General features: G+C 36.4%; 1 protein-coding gene across 2 annotated transcripts in view; it reads left to right on the top strand.

The window, feature by feature from the left end:
* Positions 1-19,387, top strand: part of LOC131437740 (hemicentin-1) — a 531,827-nt gene that overhangs the window by 495,682 nt on the left and 16,758 nt on the right. The window contains exons 12-13 of one of the 2 annotated variants that reach the window (XM_058607294.1): positions 9,531-9,839; positions 9,935-10,212. In XM_058607294.1, coding sequence (XP_058463277.1) covers positions 9,531-9,839; positions 9,935-10,212 — 587 coding nt within the window. Of the gene's footprint in view, positions 1-9,530; positions 9,840-9,931; positions 10,213-19,387 lie in introns of both variants that reach the window. The other variant, XM_058607286.1, reaches the window with a different exon arrangement.

Here is a 19,387-nt window from a genome sequence, read left to right as displayed (position 1 = left end):
ATGACTCTTTTCGTATTTGTTCACAGTTTAAGGTAAGCGTTGAGTTTGTCGCTGCAGCATGTATGAGCATGTAAAAATCTGTATAATACAGATAAATCTGTATAAATGGCATCGCTGCTTATTACTTCACAACTCTCGGTTGATTTTCCAGAAGGCCGTAACAGCAAGTGACTGTTTCTCTTTGTTCACTCTCTCTTTCGATTATTGTGATGTGATCTAAAAAGATTTTCTTGGATTTCACAGTTTTGTTTGGAAGTCGAACGTTTCGAGCATCATTATATGCAAAGAGTTAAGTGATAAACGTGTAAACCGCTTGGTAATTAATAGAAGAGAAAGTAAACAAATAGAAACTGTCACTTGCTGTTACGGCCTTCTGGAAAATCAACCGAGAGTTGTGAAGTAATAAGCAGCGATGCCATTTATACAGATTTATCTGTATTATACAGATTTTTACATGCTCATACAGATTTCCTCAATTTAATACAGATTTATACAGATCTCACAGAAAGAATGAAAAAAATTTACTTTACGATATAAAAGTCTATCAATCAACGGACAAATCACAAATTAATATGGAAATCTGTGAAATCCATTCATATTATAATTTGAAACCAATTTGAACTGATATTCAATTTTTTTGCAATGACTTAGTGGAAACATATATTGGAGAAGCCAAATGAATGAAAAACTAACAGAAAAGATGATTTATTGGAAAAAGATACGCTCAGAGACAGTACTTTATTCAAGGAAGTAATGGCATCATGAAACTTTACTATCAAACTGAGAGTTGTATGAACCGACTTGACGTTGCATATTGGGCGTTGAAATACCATGTCAAATTATATAGTCACCAATTTCTAACTAGATAAATATATGAGATTGCAATTTAATTGTTGTGGATAAAAAATGAAACTTCCTCGTTGAATATTCTTGTGAGCGCGGCAATGACTGATTGAATCTACCATCCTACAACCACAATCTATTGGAATAAAATATCTTAGCATCATTTTGTTGTAAGAATTTCATTTTATTAGTGAATACAGAATTTTTATACAAAGAATGCAGATTTTCTATGAAAATATCTGGCATCTCTGGTAATAAGCATAATCAGGGATGCCAGGTTCACAGATAATTCTGTTTTTCACAGATTTTAAACATCCAGCACAGATTTTCACAGATTTCTGAAAATGATCACAGATTCAGAAAATAATCACATATTTTCACAGATTTTTTAAATCGATCAAAGCTTAGAACCAAAAAGTACAGAGCGGTTGGTAATAGTGAAACCTTTTTCAAAATGATTCCGATCAGCTATTATGGTACGAGAAAGATTTTTTGCTTGATCACAGATTTTTAAAACAATGACCAGGCATCCCTGATCATAATAACGAGTTCATTGGAACCCTATTGAAATTTGCCATGATGTATTCAACCTTGCTAAGCTATTTTCGAGTTTAGCGATCCCCTTTAAGAGACTCGTACTCGAAGTTAGCAACCGTTACTGGCAGCGTTCCGTTGGCGAACGTAAAAAAGTCTGATGTCAAATTCAACCCATCGTTTGCGAATGGATATTAAAAACAATCCTGGATCTGATCCCAACAAGTAGGACGTAACCAGCTGCAAAACTGTAACCAGAACAATCAAACTTGTCAATGCCGACTACGATTCATTGCGGAAGGCACTTCAGACAGACACGGGGAAAAAATGATCCCACATTTGAGCTTCGTTGCACTTAGGGATGTCGCGTTTTTTGAAATACTCGATTAGTAAATAATCGAATACAACTTTTCAAACTAATCGATTTGCTTGATTAATCGTACAGAATTACTCGATTAATCGATTAGCTTGCGATTAAGCATGACTAAATTTGATGGGCGATCTAACGTTGTGTTTCACTGCTAGATGCGTACGTGTGCGAGGATAATGATTGCAATATTAGCTGTCAAAATACAAGGGAAAACCGAATTTTCACTTGTAAAATCCTTTATAACTTACATACAACGTCATTTTTTCAAGCGAAAAGTTAATTTTAGTGTGAGAAAAATCAATTTCTACCTATGTTATTGTAGCAGCACCCAAGATTCTGTTTTAAACCAGGCATATTTTCAGATCTGATCTTAGCATGCGAGAAAAGGTTATGTTGATAACTTGGAATGATTTTATTCGTTGCGTACATTATAAAATATTACTTGAAAGACCGCACAGATGCGCAAACCTAAGCGAATATGCGATATTATGATGAGGAATAGTTTTTTACTAAGAACTAATTCCGGATCTCGATATTGATCAACATATCATCTTATAAAAACAAAAATGATTACACGAAACGAAAGAAAATAAATTTTCTTACATTTTAAAATAAACAGTTCTTATAACAAGTTCTAGAATTCTACAAAATAATTGAAATTATATAAGAAAAAATCAATCTTAAGAAAGGTTCAAATAATGAAACATAGATGGCGGGTCAGGTGAAATTAGTTCTACGTTCGATTGTCAATTTTGTTTAAGTCGATTTGTTGTTTCAAGTGGTGACAGATTGTTTTCGAAACAACTTACTTATTTCACGCACAAAAATTAAACAAATGTCTAGTAATTAGAATGAATAGATATTCTTATTTGAATCAAATATTGGTCTCGTTTTTATAAACACCATTAAGTCACATGGCAAAATTTTCTTTGAAGAAATGCAGGCGAATTATTCAAAATAGAGCATATTTTTAACAACCAAAAAAAATTTTCTTCTTCTATTACTGTTATGATATACACTCAGCCAGTACATAACAGATCTTCAAGTAAGTGGCAGGGTGCTTAGTGACTTTAAAACAAACACGACATATTTTTGTAATAATCACAATTTGTTTGGAGCCACCATGAAGTAATAACATTCGAGTTTGAATCTATTGATTTGATGTTTGATGAGCAACTAACCGTTTCATCGTTTTCATTATACTGTTTTTTCTGAATGAAGTTTAAATTACTTAATTAAGCTCTCGGTCCTCGCACACTAAGATTACTAGAAATCAATAAATCAATTTGAGGTATATAAACTCAAAAACTAGTAATATAAACTAGTAAATATGTGTATAATAGCTTTTAATCAAAATATGTCTCTTTCAAACAAGAACAAACTAAGAAAAACAAAAAATCACGCGAAACAATATACATTTGTTTGTTTGTTGCGAATGATATCCTATGTAGCAAACCTAATTTACTATTCTCATCGTTTGAATAGCAAAATACTGTTGAAATCATAGTAACGCAAAGGTTTATGTGACAAATCATAGCCTTCGAAAAGGTGAATGTGAGAGCATGGAACTAAAGCTTTCAGAATGTCAATTCAGGAAACTTGAATTATCTCAGGTTTAAAATTTTTAAGCAGACGATTTATAGGTAAAAGATTCAAAACAATTTTGGTTTAATTTTATTAAAAATATTGTGCGATTAGTAATATAAATAAAGAAATGTCAATATTTTTGATAGAAAAGCAGTGTAAATATTTTTGATGAACCAGAGATTATCTATTAGAATAAAAAAAAGGCGGGTGGGTAATGTCAGCGACATAACTGGATGTCGTGAATACGAGAACAACTGACATGTTCCTTAACACTTCCGAATATCAATTGTATGAATTATGCAAGTATTCCCCTTTTTCAAATTTTTCGCAAAAACAAAGAAGGCTTTACTTGATCTCGATTACTGTGAATTTCACACAGCGAAAAGTGCACAAATCTAACCAAATTGTTCTTGATTTGCACTAAACTGAGGATAATTACCTTCGATTTGCGAAAAACAAATCCTAATAGTTCTTTAGAAAACTTTTAGAGCCATTAGAACGGCTGATATTGTGTAATGCTCTCCACCGTTGTTTTTTTCCAATGCTAATGACTGGCAGCTGTGACGTAATCGCTCTTGTCGAAAGCGAAACTAGCTGTGCAGACGACAAAAAATACATCTGCTCGCAGTGGCGATAGAAACCAAACTGATTCAAATTTTGTTAAGAGATTCCCTTTTTTGTTATTTCGTTTGTAGCTTTTTCAATAATGGGCGGTCCTAACGGCTATAAAAATAGCCGCATACAGAATTTTAATGTCGATTATTTCATTTCGGATTTGCATAATTTATTGAAAGAAACTATCAATATGCTGTAGGGATTCGTTTCTGGCATTCAGAAGGACCAAATTGAGGAACTCACTACGATATTCACAACTTTTTGGAACCTTTTTTTAGAACGATTTGTTGTACAGCAGCAGATATTTTGTTCTCTTCCTCAGAACGCGTTCTGATTGGCTGGTGTTGACATGGGTCAAATGAGATAGGTTTTTCAATAGTGTACTATTGAAATACTTCAATGCTTTTGCTATACACGTTTAAGTTGAAAAATTTCGATTCTATTGGTAGTTAGATTATATAAATCCTTCCATAGATCACTGAGCTATGAGCTTTCAAAATACGAGAAAGGCAAACGCGCCTTATGAATTATCCTCTTTGATACTCGTTTATACCAAACATTATGCCACACAACTGAAAATTTTATCATAAAATTGTGATTATATTTCCGATGGCATGTAGCAAAAATTATGTTGATTCGTTAGATACAACAAGAGATATTCACGATCAAAAACTTATCACTCTCTCAGAGGGTAAATATTGAAAAGGCACCCCATAGTAAAGTAAGTCGTATTCACGACAAAATCAACAGAATTTTGTGCAGTTTTTGATAACATTGAAACTTCTCAACTCATTGACAAAATGAAACGAAACCAAATTTGAGGAATACAATTGAGAAGATTATAATGAACATAAGTGAAACTGGAGTCATTTCTTTCATTTTATTGTATTGTAATTTTCACTGGTGGTAAGATTACTGTCTGAAAAAACTTCGAAAACCTCTAAAAAGTCTGCAAAACTGCATAGTTTGCTAAAAAAGAAAATTCATCAAATTCACATAAAATCTGCAACTTGGTATCTGTGATTCTGACGCTCATTATTTCGCAATTCTGCGACGATTCCGTCGCATTCTATGCTAAGCTGAAATTCGCAATACTAATCGAACCAATAATCGTAGGAAATTATTCGATTACTGCGATTATCTGAAAGAATTTAATCGATTAAATTTCATTCGATTAACTGTGCCTTTACTTGATTATTCGATTAATCGATCGATATTACGACATCTCTAGTTGCACTGTCATTAAGCTGCTTTGTCACTCTCGAGAGAAGTACGAGCGTGATGTGTGAAGTGTCTTTCAAAAAAGCGAAAGGTTTTTTTTTTTTGCGCATCTGAAAAATCAGATAACACTTCACTTTAGTTAAACTTACTGCTGTTACGTATATCAAGCTTGTCATGATGTTCGATAAGTTGCACAGTTGTTGCAGGAAATATTTTCACTTTTCTAATCGCACCGTAGTTATTGAAAGAGTAAAAAAAATGTAATACAGGGTGCTGCATTTTTTATAACGATACATAAACAGTGAATATTATTCAGTTTAGTTCCTTACATTTTTTTGGACTAGTTTTTGAAAACAATATCAATTAAGTGACCAAATATATGAGCAATTACAAACTGACTCCTTTTTCTGAGTTTGCCATTACCTTTTCGAGCATCTTGGGTATAATAGCGTCGATTTCAGCACGAATGTTTCCCACATTATCAAATCCGAATGGATTCCGAATCAATTCCGAATCGGCGAGAAATTTTCATTCGAAATTTCATGTGGAAATCATAATGGATTCCGAATCAATTCCAACTCCAGTGCAACAACCGATTCCGAATGAACCGGTTCGCCTACAACCGGTTGATTGGGAATTATTCGGAATTGAGTGAGAAGATGCGGACTGAATTGTCAATTCGTCTTCTTCTTCTTCTTTCCTGATTTTGCACGTTTTCGTGCCGATTTTCAGTTTATTTTTAAACGAAAACATTATATAACTGAATATACAAATTTAAATCTTCATGTTTTTCGGATATACAGAACTAGTAAATAACCAGTTCTTCTTAGAATTCCAACATAAACTGTTGAAATTCGCTGGAAATTAACAAAACGGCCTACCTTAGTCAGCATCATCCATTCCTCTAGCTGGAGTGTAGTGAAATGGCTTAAGTCGCATAAATTTTACACTAACACATTCATAAAATGAGCGAATATTCAATGACGTTTATAATGTCACTGTCAATCAGGTTGATCGAGCAGTCAACTCAGGTGATAATTCTAGCACTGAACCGATCGAGCACTAAAAAATCATGCAGTCGAGTAAGATTTCATTGCTCATTCCGTCATTTCGATAATGTGGGTTGCCTTGGGCTCGTCAATAGTTTGAGGCTGGTTGGCGTTATCCTCGCTAACCCCACAAAAAGAAGTCCGGGAGGGTTAAATCGACGACACGACCAGGCACTCCGAAGAAAAATCAGCATTAAAACTGTTCGCTAACGATTCACCGCCAGTTACCACAAATCTAGCGACCCCTTGTGAATGATAAAAATAATCTTCTCGAGCAACACTGTTTAAGTTGCTATGGACTAGTTACCAAGGAACCCCAAAACAAATAAACATGTTTTGAAAGCGGTGGAATAGTTCTATTAGTGTTAAACTTTGTCCAAATTAAGCAGAAATGCGTTTAAATGAACTTGATTTTCGGAATTTAATCGAAACTAAGGGTGAAACCAACGAACGAGGACAATGATCTGCTTCCAGCGATTCATCCGTACACTTCAACTGCTAGCTTTTCTGGGCAGTAGGATTCGGTGTAATATACCGGTGTCAAAATTGTTTTGTGTCGGTTGATTGCCCAGTAGTGGAAACAGTATTTCACCTTGTTGGCCACTATTCGAGGATTACTAGTGGAATTCCACAAAGAAATCATTTTACCGTGCGTTATGCAGGTACCGCAGAGCACTAGCCTGGCTCAGCTCGTCGGTCATTTCCATGTCTTCCTTCTCACACAACGGTTTCAAGTCAAGACCTGAATTTTGAACTTGGCTTTATAAAAGACATAACTCATACTCCTCAATTTTTACATTCCGCTCGAGTCAGGTAAATCCATTAAAATGTTCCGTAATATAATAACCGATCTGAAATTTATTTTGTTTACATTCATCTTACCTTCGATATGCAGTTACCAAGGTTATGGTGACTGTTATTCAAAATCAATAAATATATCAACTTGTGCTGCCAGTTTAAAAAAATTCACTAGCGTTTTCGATTTGACATTTCCAGTTACTGAGGGGTAGTTAAATTTACGATACAGTTTTGATAGACGAGTGGCAGGTCGTGTCGTCGGTTAAATCAATAGTATTGTCAGATGGCGCGTTATTTTTTCCGATATGCGATTTTTTGAATTTGAGACGGAAATTAATTTGGGTTTATTTTCACTGGAAATAGTTTCAATTAAAGAATTAATAATAGAGTTTCATTGCAAGACTTTTCTCAGTGTCGGGAAATAACCATCGATCTGTCAAAAATAACCATGTCGGAAGCGAAACTAGCTTTGCAAACGACACAAAATACATCTGCTCGCAGTGGCGATAGAATCCAAACTGCTCCAATTTTTGTTAAGAGGCTTGTTTTTACCTGATTCCGTTCGTAGCTTTTTCACTAATGGAAGGTCCTAACGGCAATAAAAATAGCCGCATACAGAATTTTAATGTCGATTATTTCATTTCGGATTTGAAACTATCCTGATGCTGTTCGGGATTCATTCCTGCCTTTCAGAAGGACCAAATTGTGGAACTCACTACGATTCGTTGTACAGCAGCAGATATTTTGTTTTCTTCCTCAGAACGCGTTCTGATTGGCTGGTGTTGACATGGGTGAAATGAGACAGGTTTTTCAATAGTGTACTATTGAAATACTTCAATGCTGTTGCTATACACGATTAAGTTGAAAAATTTCGATTCTATTGGTAGTTAGATTATATAAATCCTTTCACAGATCACTGAGCTATGAGCTTTAAAAATACGAGCAAGGCAAACGCGCCTTATGAATTATCCTCTTTGATACTCGTTTATACCAAACATTTCCGAAAAGTTTAATTTTGAACTATTTGAGATTATGTCACACAACTGAATATTTTATCATAAAATTGTGATCATATTTCCGATGGCATGTAGCAAAAAATATGTTGATTCGTTAGATACAACAAGAGATATTCACGATCAAAAACTTATCACTCTCTCAGAGGGTAAATTTTGAAAAGATAAATTTTGAAATATTCACGACAAAAGCAAAAATAATACAGTAATAGTATTATTAATAATAATACGTGGAATTGACATAACTCTCATTTTCATATTCTAATCGATTAAATTTCATTCGATCATCCGGACCAATCATCGATTACTCAATAAATCGATCGACAATCGCACATCCTTGAAAGTGGTACTCATCGCATTCAAATGGATCGTGGTGAACACCTCACTTATACGGTAATCGTCCAAATGCACTACTTTGTCACAGAAAATGTCCATCGATATTGGCTATGATATGGTCACAGATCTTATTCAAATGGTTCGGTCCAGAGAAATGATCGTATAAGTGACGTAACCGACAAAGTACTTTACTGGACAGTTCAGCTGACATAGACAATCTCACGTCCGTAAGAAAGCTACAATGTGGCTTAGGATCAATGGTAAATAGATCATGTGGGGCATTTCCGAATCCTGTGGTATAACCGAATAAGTGGCGTAATCGACATACTGCATCCTTCTTGTGTTCGTTAGATAACTTTAAAGAGGACAATTATCTAATTTCGAGCTTTTGATTGCTGATAATTTCGTTTCGCAACATGAAATTATCGTCCTAACTAGTTATTTTTCTTGTTCCAAATTTGCACAAATCAACTTATTCAACTCTATCAGACAATCCTAAAATTTACGTTTTGCTGTATGAAGATACTAAATGAAGCCAAATTTGCTATGTGCACACTGCTTCCAAGCTTCATCAGTAAATGAGGTACGTTTTGAATTATCCAACCGAATAATTATATGATTAATGAAAGCAAACCTGCTGCCTCTTTAAGTGACTCAATTAAATGCTGAGTACCGAGGCGTGAAGCATTCGAACAGAGGACAACTGCACAGAAACTGCTCCGATGCAACACTAATTGTATCATGGGGGAGGAGGGTTGACTCTTTGCAGGTGCTTTGTTCCCACATGCACCAATGGATCGAAAGAACTAGCATTCTAGTGGCCCATGTGAGAACCAGACTGGTTCACCTGGTGCTGAAGGGTGTTTGGTTTGCCTTAGAATGAATGAAGACTGCTCAGCAGCAGCAGCAGTAGAAGCAGAATATTTCTTTCCATTGTTTGTGACTCTCTACGAACTCACCTTTGCTGTTATCTCACGTACTCTCGGTTCCAGGAGCCGGTTCGTTCGACACATATTTGTGTCGTTTGCATTGCCAGGTCACAAGCAGGATTATTATTTCGCAGCAGTGGTGCATCCTGGTTCTAGATAGAAGAATGAGAAGGGGAGGTGGTCACTGTAAACAACTATACGACTATATAGAGATGTTTGTTTTATCATTTTACAGGTCGGCCCGACCAGGTCCACAACTGCAGCCTGGCGAATGTCTCCATGACGTCACTGCAAGTTCGGTGCTTCGAAGGCTTCAACGGAGGTTTGGCACAATCGTTCTTCCTGGAACTGCGGGACACACAGTCGCAAGAGGTGCGCTTTAACAACACCTCACCGGTTCCTCGGTTTGCGGTTCCGAATCTGCACCCAAGCGCAATCTACCAACTGGCCGTGTACGCATTCAATTCCAAGGGCAAATCCGAACCGTACGTGATGAGTGCCGCAACGCTACGACTTCCGGAGAAACAAATGAACTCGGAGAAAGGTGCGTAACCCTACTGACAACTGACAAATGCAAATTTGGAACGGCTAAAAGAGAAAACCACATCTGTTTCCCCTTTTTTTCCCATCCACCAGCAGAACGTCCCCGGTCGCCACTTCCCCTAACACCGACGCTCTCGATTGCGATCGGGCTCGGGGCGGCCGTACTCATCGGAAGCTGTGCCATTGTGTTGGCCCTGAAATTTCCCTGCGGAGCGAACCGCCGGCGGAACAAGGAGACGGCCCAGAGCACCACGGTACGCACCTCCTCGCCCGGACCGAGCGACAAAAGTGTGGCCAGCAAGGACTACGACGGGAACGAGAGTGACGAGAAGAATCCGGACGTTATACCGGATACAATCGATTCAGATGACCAGGTGAGTTTGAAATGCCATTTCCATTCGGTTGGGAAGATAAATTTTTGCACCTGAACCTGATGATAGAAACGAATCTTAATTATAACAACGGACGATTTTAATTTCGTATTTTTCACACCAGAATGTGAAGCAATTTTACCGAATCAAGATTAATGCAACGAGGTTTGTGCATTTTTTGCATGCATTACCGGTAGCGACACCTGCCAATGAAAAATGGAACCAAAAAAGGAGGATTCTTTCGAAAATTTTCATATCAGCAGTAGTGATTTGCAACACTTTTATCGTTTATTCAATAGTACAAATAGATATCAGCAATAAAAGTACACTCGGAGTAGAAGAAAATCGATTTCAAAGTGATTACTACTACTTTTTTTAGTGTAAACTACGATTGGCGCATTGTCGCAAAACTGAAATGTAGAGGCGTTGCTTGCTTAGGGATGATACTTTCAGCAAGAGCTGTTAAATCGGTAAGAAAATGTTTAATTACTCCACCTTTTCAACGATTTCTTATAAAAACGGGCAAGTTCGATTGAAAAATAATAGTAGAAGTTGAAGAAACAGTTTTTACTCTGAGTTGGTAATGTTGATCTTAATTCATAATGCGAAATCTACCGTTTATTCAGAATGGAGACTTGGTTTGATACCATTTTTCAAATGCCTGGAAATAACAAATAAAGTATCCAAAATAAATAGTACTCGATCGCCATACATTCTAGTACTCGAGAAATCAACATTACACTGGTTTCTGATTAAAAAAATGTTGATCCGAAAAAACCTAACCTTACCCAATTTCACACATTCCTGAAGATTCATGTGTCCTGTCTGTTAGTCTGTGGTTTAATGTTCCATTCTGAATAAACGGTAGATTTCGCACAATAAACTAAGATCAACATTACCACCTCAGAGTAAAAACTTTTTCTTCAACTTCTACTATGATTTTTCAAATGAATTTGTCCGTTTTTATAAGAAATCGCGAAAAAGGTGAAGGAATTGAAAATTTTCCTATTGATTTGACAGCTCTTGCTGAGAGTATCATCTCTAAATAAGCAGCTCCTCTACATTTCAGTTTTGCGACAATATGCAAATCAACTCCACGTCAGGTTCAATATTTACTTCTCATTTCTAAAGAATGCTCGGACTTTTCTTTTGATACCTGCCATAAGATTCTGCACAACTTTCTCCCTTACTTTTTGTTGTGCTGTGGACCAAATTTTCTAGAAGCAGTAGGTGAAAAAAAACCTGTTTTAACCCCACCCAGTAAGTGGCATTTTCATGAACTTCAGGTGAAAACGAGGTAAATTATATCAGTGTAGATATAACATCGTAGTGTCAAGCAGCGTTGCCAATGTTCCAGATTTATCTGGCAAGTGCCAGAGTTTTCTCGATTCGACAGATGCTCTAACTAACCTGATGAGTTTGCAGATTTCACAAGATTTTGCAGATCGCACCAGAAGAATGCCAGGTCATTTTTTCAATAATCTGGGATTAAGCCAAAAAGTTTTGCAACAACCGTTTTCCGGCAGAGAATTTCGCCTAGCGGTTATTAACGGTTCTTTTCTATCGGGTTCTTGCCATACAAGATTGGCAGAACCGTTTTGAATCGGTTCTACATTTTAAGTGTCTTGGTTTTATTTTTCCAATAAAAGATACATATGAAAGGCAATAAGTAATTTCCCTGCATATATACTAATCATGAAAAATGTTGTTGCCAATAACATTGCTTTCTCACTACCAAATATACCCATCCCTCTCAGCAGGCCATTCAATTTTGTTGGTTTTTGAGCGCTTGTTGAATGACATATTACACGAAATATTCGTTCAATTTGCTGGAACGGTCTTGTAAAAATAGTGTGAAAATTAAGTGTTACCTTTACATATAAAGAAAATTTGTTGTTATTCTACGTGAAGTAGAAGTATAGTGCAGGTATGTATTGTTAGTTTAAACAAATAAGAGGAAAAAAATTCAGAAATTCTGCAGTAAAACTAGTCCAACAGGGCTCCAACTCCTCATGTTAAAAATGGCTCAACAATGGACCTCTGTCTGCCGGGTTTGTTGAACGAAAAAAAATGGCATTCGGTTCAACGGTCTGTTTCAAAATCGGAAAACGAAAGTCCCGTTTGGCCTCCCGTTGAACGATTGATTGGACTTTCATTGGACCAATGATCCAACGTATTGGACCAATGAAGGACCACCGTTGAACGTTTTTTTCTAAGTGGGATATTTCAATTTCATTTACCTCGTCTCAAGATTCGTTTTTTGTACGTACATGCGGGATTGACGAATATCAAATGAAGTCGAACAAAAAAAAAGGAAAAAAAGGGGAGGGAAATAAACAAGACACATACGGCGAGATAATGACGCAATTTCGCCTGGACAATTTTGACAGCAGCCGAAATGCAGTCAGCCTTCTAACGGTTGCCAGAATTCCTCACAACCCACTTGGAATAAAACGTTCAACGGTTGTCCTTCATTGGTCCAATACGTTGGATCATTGGTCCAATGAAAGTCCAATCAATCGTTCAACGGGAGGCCAACACGGGACCTTCGTTTGCCGATTTTGAAACAGACCGTTGAACCGAATGCCATTTTTTTCGTTCAACAAACCCGGCAGACAGAGGTCCATTGTTGAGCCATTTTTAACATGAGGAGTTGGAACCACGTTGGACTAGTTTTACTGCAGAGTTTCTGAAGTTTTCTCCTCTTATTTGTTTAAACTAACAATACATACCTGCACAATACTTCTACTTCACGTAGAATAACAACAAATTATCTTTCTATGTAAAGGTAACACTTAATTTTCACACTATTTTTGCAAGAGAAAAAACAACAAACCGTTCCAGCAAATTGAACGAATATTTCGTGCAATATGTCGTTCAACAAGCGCTAAAAAATCAACAAAATTGAACGGCCTGCTGAGAGGGAATCGGGTGGCATTAAGTACGATTCAGACGGTCCGGCTTCTTCCGTCACCGTCACCGGAACGTCAACGTCCGTCACCGTCATTCTAATTCACACGATCCGGTTTCCTATCCGTGTCCGTCATGTCATTTTCTTACACGCAGAATTTTAAGAACTTAGTTTCGCACAATTTTATTCCACTAATACAAAATCTGGGAGCTTTTGAAGCCAATCAATCTGTTGTTTTCCTACCTTTTAATCGAATAAATAACTTTCAAAATTAGCTAGAAAGAGGATAAAAACAAAACAATCAGTTCCACTCACTAACGTAACGTACTTTGCAAATCTACTCATAAATTTAATTACCTATATGTGGTATAATTTGTTTAAGAGAGGGATCTTGACACCGAATACATACATAACAAACGTCAGCTCAATACCGTAATCATATGAATCGTGCATGTGTGCGATAATCACAGTCCGTCAAATATTCTTTCGGAGAAATGTTGACGGAGCTTGCCGTTGACGGACGTTGACGTTCCGGATCTCTGCTGGATCGTGTGAATGCGCAAAGGGAAAACTCGTTTGATTAATTTTGACGGAGGCTGACGTTCCGGTGACGGTGACGGAAGAAGCCGGATCGTCTGAATCGTACATTAGTGTGTGAGCATAAAGTTCCTGTCAAAATTTTTAGCGCTAGAGTCCAGGGATGCCAGATTAATCTGTGTTTCACAGATTTTCAACTTTCTGCACAGATTTTGAAAATGGCACAGATTTCTGAAAATGATCACAGATTTTTGAAATCGATCACAGTTTAGCACTAAACAAAAAGTGCAAAGCGGTTAAGTAAAAAGGTACAGAGCGGTTGATAGTGAGACCTTTTTTTTGTTTTACACAGATTTTCACAGACAGGTTTTTGGCTTGATCTTTTTTAAAAAATGACCTGGCATTCCTGTTAGAGTCCAAAAATTCATAACATTGGCAATAGCTGATCGGAATAATTTTGGCGAGCAAAAAAACCGGTCTCGCTACTTCCAACCGATCCGACGGATATTCATTTTCTCTCAGCAAGTTTTTTTAGATTGTTTACCAGCTTGCATTGTGAATTGCGTGTTTGGAAATTATAGTTAGTTATAGAAGTTAGTATGATAGATTAAATTATGATAATTTGTAAGGTGTATCACTTCGAAAAAAATAATCTGCTGGTACAAAAGATGAGAAGGTTTTATGTCTGATGGAGAAGGAGAATTGAAATCTCAGCTCAACTGCGCCTTTACCTTGTTAAATTCTGAGTAATATTTAGGCTAACAGAGGTATTGTGGCCACTTCATATATTTTGGCGCACCTAACAAATTTTATGGATTTAATCGATGTTACGTAACCCAGGTTGCAAAGATATTACAACATTTGGTGGATATTTTTACAAAGTGGGCCAAAATTTACAATCAATGTACATCCACTATTGTGTCCTATTGATCATTCTTAGGAATATTCAATCAGGGTCAAACATTTTCACCAATTTCGTCGAACAACTTCAAACTTACCTTTGACGAAACAGACGCCCGGTCCCGGTCCAACCTTGACAAAAAGTTCTTCAAGTATTCGTCGAATCCTGTAATTTGCTTCCACTATCAACTTTTCTACAATTTTCGTACAACATGTTCAAAGCACGGTTGGTAGAATTTGTTGGCAATTTAGAAACCGAATAAAAGTTACTTAATTTTCTTTATCAATATTACTTAAACAAATTTAAAAATTGATCAAATCTTTATTGGAATCGATAGAACGATCAATATAATTTGATGGTTGAAGATGATTTGATCATTGTTTCGCGTGCCGTGTGGGATGTGGCACCGTGAGTTGTTGAAACCCCATGTCAGACATGTCCAATTTTTTTCATTTTGGACAAAAAAAACGCGGTTTCGCTCACCATCCACAGTAACGTTCCGCTCATCGTCGCCTTTAAAGAAGTACGGCCCGATGATGTCACCGGCCCATAATCTAAACCAAACAGTGACTTTTTTTAAATGAGCTTCGTCGCTGAACACAAATTTTCGATAAAAAAGTGGATCTTCATCCAACATTTCCAGTGCCCATTCACCAAAAGTTGGCCGTTGTAAGTCGATTCATGATTAAATTATAGACCAAACTGAACCAGTTTGACAATGACACAAGGCACGATCCACGCGTGATCTGTTAAAAACAGTGTTGCCGAGAAGATACCAGCAAAAAAAAATAACCCTTTGTCTAGTTAAATGAAACTTATGATGAATTTGCACTTCGACAAAATCTCTTCTTTCTTTTGTCTTGTGAAACGACATTATTATTCTGATTACAGGGCGAATTACAAGAAATTGGTACAAACAGTTTGATAAAAACGAATATCAGAAAATATCTTTCTTCGAAAAAGCACAATAGAAACTCTGCTTAGTTCCAAACATCATGTTCGGAGCTTTCTTAGATTACTCCATCTGATCGAAATAAGGCACAACACTATTTGATTCCCTTCCTTTTCTTCCTGTCCGGCACCAGGAGACCCAGGTCCTTTGTTTGCTAGAGTTTATGATGTTCTAATTTGCATTGATTTCTAACGTTGGGCCATCAAAGGTACGACCAAAATAGCCATGAGTGGCAGGTAAAGTATTTATTTCATTTCTGCTATTCATTGAATCTACATCAGATTATTTTTGCACCATATTGGATTCCAATCGACATACCATCCTACATTCTCATCATCGACCGGTAAAACTTTACAACCGCATGGTGTTTGGTCCAGCCGACAAGTTATTTGAGTGGAAATGAGATTCCTTGTCTAATGAATCAACTTGTAAGTTCTCTTTTTATCATGCTGAGCTAACTGCAGCTCTATCTGGGAGTTGTTTTGATCAAATTAGAGCGAGTTTTTTACTGAATTGAAATTTTCTGATTTTTTTGGGTATATTTGATTTCTGTGAAATGTAATAACAGTCTGGTTAGTGTTTTCAAATGTTCATTTCGTGCTAATTCCAGTCATTATTGAATGCTTCCAATAATGTGTCTGTCGGTTGTCTGTGCTTGGCTAAACCGGACAAAGAAGTGGGGTTCAACCGGACGCATAATTTTCGACTTGAAATTCTTCACAGATTCTTGAAACATGCCTTAAGATTGATATTCATATTTCTTTTCTATTTTTTATCATTCTTTAAAACTAAATTTGCATTAATTCAAGCAAAATGTTCATTATATGTAAAAAAAAAACATTAAAATAGTCTTCAATAAAGACTGTAAAGTCAGTTTCAACATCAATTATTTGGTACTGCAGAGTGTGAAATATTTTATATTTCATTTTTTCATTTTTATATTCTTCTTTTTATATTCTTATATTCTCGGCGAGCAGCGTTATATCTCAGGCAAGAATGACACCAACAGACAATCGATTCGAACATGGTTTCATTTCTTTTGCGCCTAAAAAGTTCCATTGTTTAGGAAGCGGTTTTCAAGGTTACTACTAAAGACTGTCTCAGAAAGTATGGCCGCACTTTGATTTCGCTGTAAATAATTCACAAGTGTTAGATATTCAAATTTTTCTCGATATACTGATAATATTAGACTACGACAACAAAATATTATTATCAACATTTGCTACTTAGCCGTTGTAGACTAGCTGGCGCACTTTCTTGCGAACGTTTCTCATTAAATTCCGTACAGACTTCTTGACGACAAGTTTTGACACTTTTTTTCCAATCTTTTTCGAACTGTTGAATGGTTTCGGCTGCCGAGACATGTTTCCTAAGATGTGCCTTCGTTAATGCCCAAAATTCCTCAATTGGTCGAAGTTGTGGACAATTTGGTGGAATCATGTCTTTTGGAACGAAAGAGACATTTTTGGTAGTATACCATTCTACCGTTGATTTCGAGTAGCGGCAAGAAGCAAGATCTGCCCAGAAGACAACAGGAACCTTGTGGCTTCGAATCATGGATAGAAGTCGTTTTTGTAAACATTCCTTAATGTATATTTCGCTGTTCATTGAAGCAGTGATGATTAAGGGTTTCGAAATCTTACCGCAGCTACAAATTGCTTGCCAGACCATAGCTTTCTTACCAAATTTTTCGACTTCAATCGATGTCTCGGACTGGTTTAACTTTGCCCTTCTCGCATCGTATAATATTGTGGTCCCGGCAAGGATTTTTAATCGAGTTTCACGTAGGTTTCGTCGTCCATGATTATGCAGTTCAAATTTCAAGCAAGAATCGTATTGTACAGCTTTCGAACCCTCGGCCTGATCGATGCTTCTTGTTCCGGACTACGTTTTGGTTGTATCTGCTTCTTATAGGTTCGAAGATTAAAACGTTCTTTAGCACGAAGAACATTTGACTTCGAAGTGCCCACTTTTTTGGCCACATCCCGAAATGAAACCTTCTTCTTTTGCTCGAACACCTTCAGTATACGTTTATCCAACTGAGGGTTAGCAGGACCTTTTTTTCGATCCGTTTTCGGTTTATCCGCAAAGGTGTTATCCTCACCGAACTTCCTGATTGAATTTCGCACGGCTTTTTCACTTACTCCTTCTATTTTTGCTATCTTTCTCAGTGACAGTCCGCGTTCTGTGCACCATTTGTACACAATTTTTCGACGTTGTTCTGCTGAAAGTTCACGCATTTGGAAACAAACTAATGAAAACGAATAAACAACTGCACAAGTGGTTAGAGAAGAGTGTAAACAACAGGACGCAGCCATAAAAATTGGCATATTATGAACCATTGCAAAATGGTAGCGGTTTTTGGTTGCGTCCATACTTTCCGGAACAGTCTTTATGTAATTTTTCATTGATTCCACTCGCTCGGTTTCAGTGTTTTGCCCTGACAGTCAATCAATGAAACGGTAATTAAGTTTTAGCAGTGCATTTGATTCAAGGACGAACCATTCCAATCAACACCCATGAATTTGAAGCTAAGACTCAGTATATTTGCTTCAGTTTAATGCAAGAGTTAACATATATTTTCATTTGAATGTATCCTACAACATATTTGATTCAAATACATTTAATGTACTGTAAAAGGCATTTGAATCATATAAATTTGCGAAATTTGAAATTTGTATCCATATCTCAATATATTTGAATCTAATATACATTGCCACATTAAATTCGATTCAAAAACAGTTTTATTTGACTGAAATGTTATTTCAAAAATATATTTATTCGATTCAAACAGTTGTTTGAAGTTGATTTAAAGACTCCATATATTAGAATCTAATGTGTTCTATTTCTCTGCGTGAATGGACATTATGCCCCACCTTCAATTCAACAGTATGCTTCGAGTTAAAATATTGTTTTAAAGATATATAACGGTTATTACAACAAAATGTAGCGTTGGGAGGATAAAAAATTTTGGTTTTCAATTGAAATTAATTGATTATGCAGTTGATTTCTGATGCAAAGAATATCTTCTTTATCTGCTTTTCTTCTATACCGACTTTTCAAGGGGCATATTGTTGTGTTGTGTGTTCAAGGGGCATATTGTTGTGTTGTGGGGCATACCACTGATTTGTTGTGAGGCATATTATACGGGCTCGGGCATTATGTCTATGGCAAGCGAAAAAATTGATAATGTGGTCGTTTTGGAGAATGTTTTTGTATCAATCAATGCTCATCACTTCTACTGAAATCTTTGAAAATTATGTTCCTCAGGCGTATTGCAAAGAAATACCTACCTTCTCGAAGAAAATATATCAGTACATTGAAGAATATCTCAATGTTTCCTTAAGGGGGCATTTTATAATACTTTACCCTACATTCCTTTTTCGGAGTTTGGTCTTCTGTTCTAACAACCGAATAATAGCGTACAAAACCATTGCATCAGGGATGCCAGGTCATTTTTTCAAAAATCTATGATCAAGTCAAAAACCAGTCTGTGAAAATCTGTGCCCGTTTCCCGTACCATAATATAGCAGATCAAAATCAATTTTTATTGAGCAAAAAAAAAACAAAGGTCTCACCACTTTATACTTTTAGGTGCTAAACTTTGCTCGTTTTCAAAAATCTGTGAAAATCTGTGATTTATTCCAGAATCTGTGAAAATCTGTGTCATTTTTAAAATCTGTGCAGAAAATAGAAAATCTGTGAAACACAGATTAATCTGTGAACCTGGCATCTCTGCATTGCATGGCTGGCTACGATCCTATTGACACTCACAATCAGCGCTGCCAACTATACCGATTTATCGGTATTTATATCGATTTTTGTGATTCAACACAGGAATACAGATATACTCTCTTAAAATACCAATAATTCAATT

This window comes from Malaya genurostris, chromosome 1 (genome assembly GCF_030247185.1).
Source record: "Malaya genurostris strain Urasoe2022 chromosome 1, Malgen_1.1, whole genome shotgun sequence".
In the NCBI taxonomy this organism is placed as follows: domain Eukaryota; kingdom Metazoa; phylum Arthropoda; class Insecta; order Diptera; family Culicidae; genus Malaya; species Malaya genurostris.
Note: the sequence above shows the minus strand (reverse complement) of the source record. Positions and strands in the feature narration are given on the sequence as shown.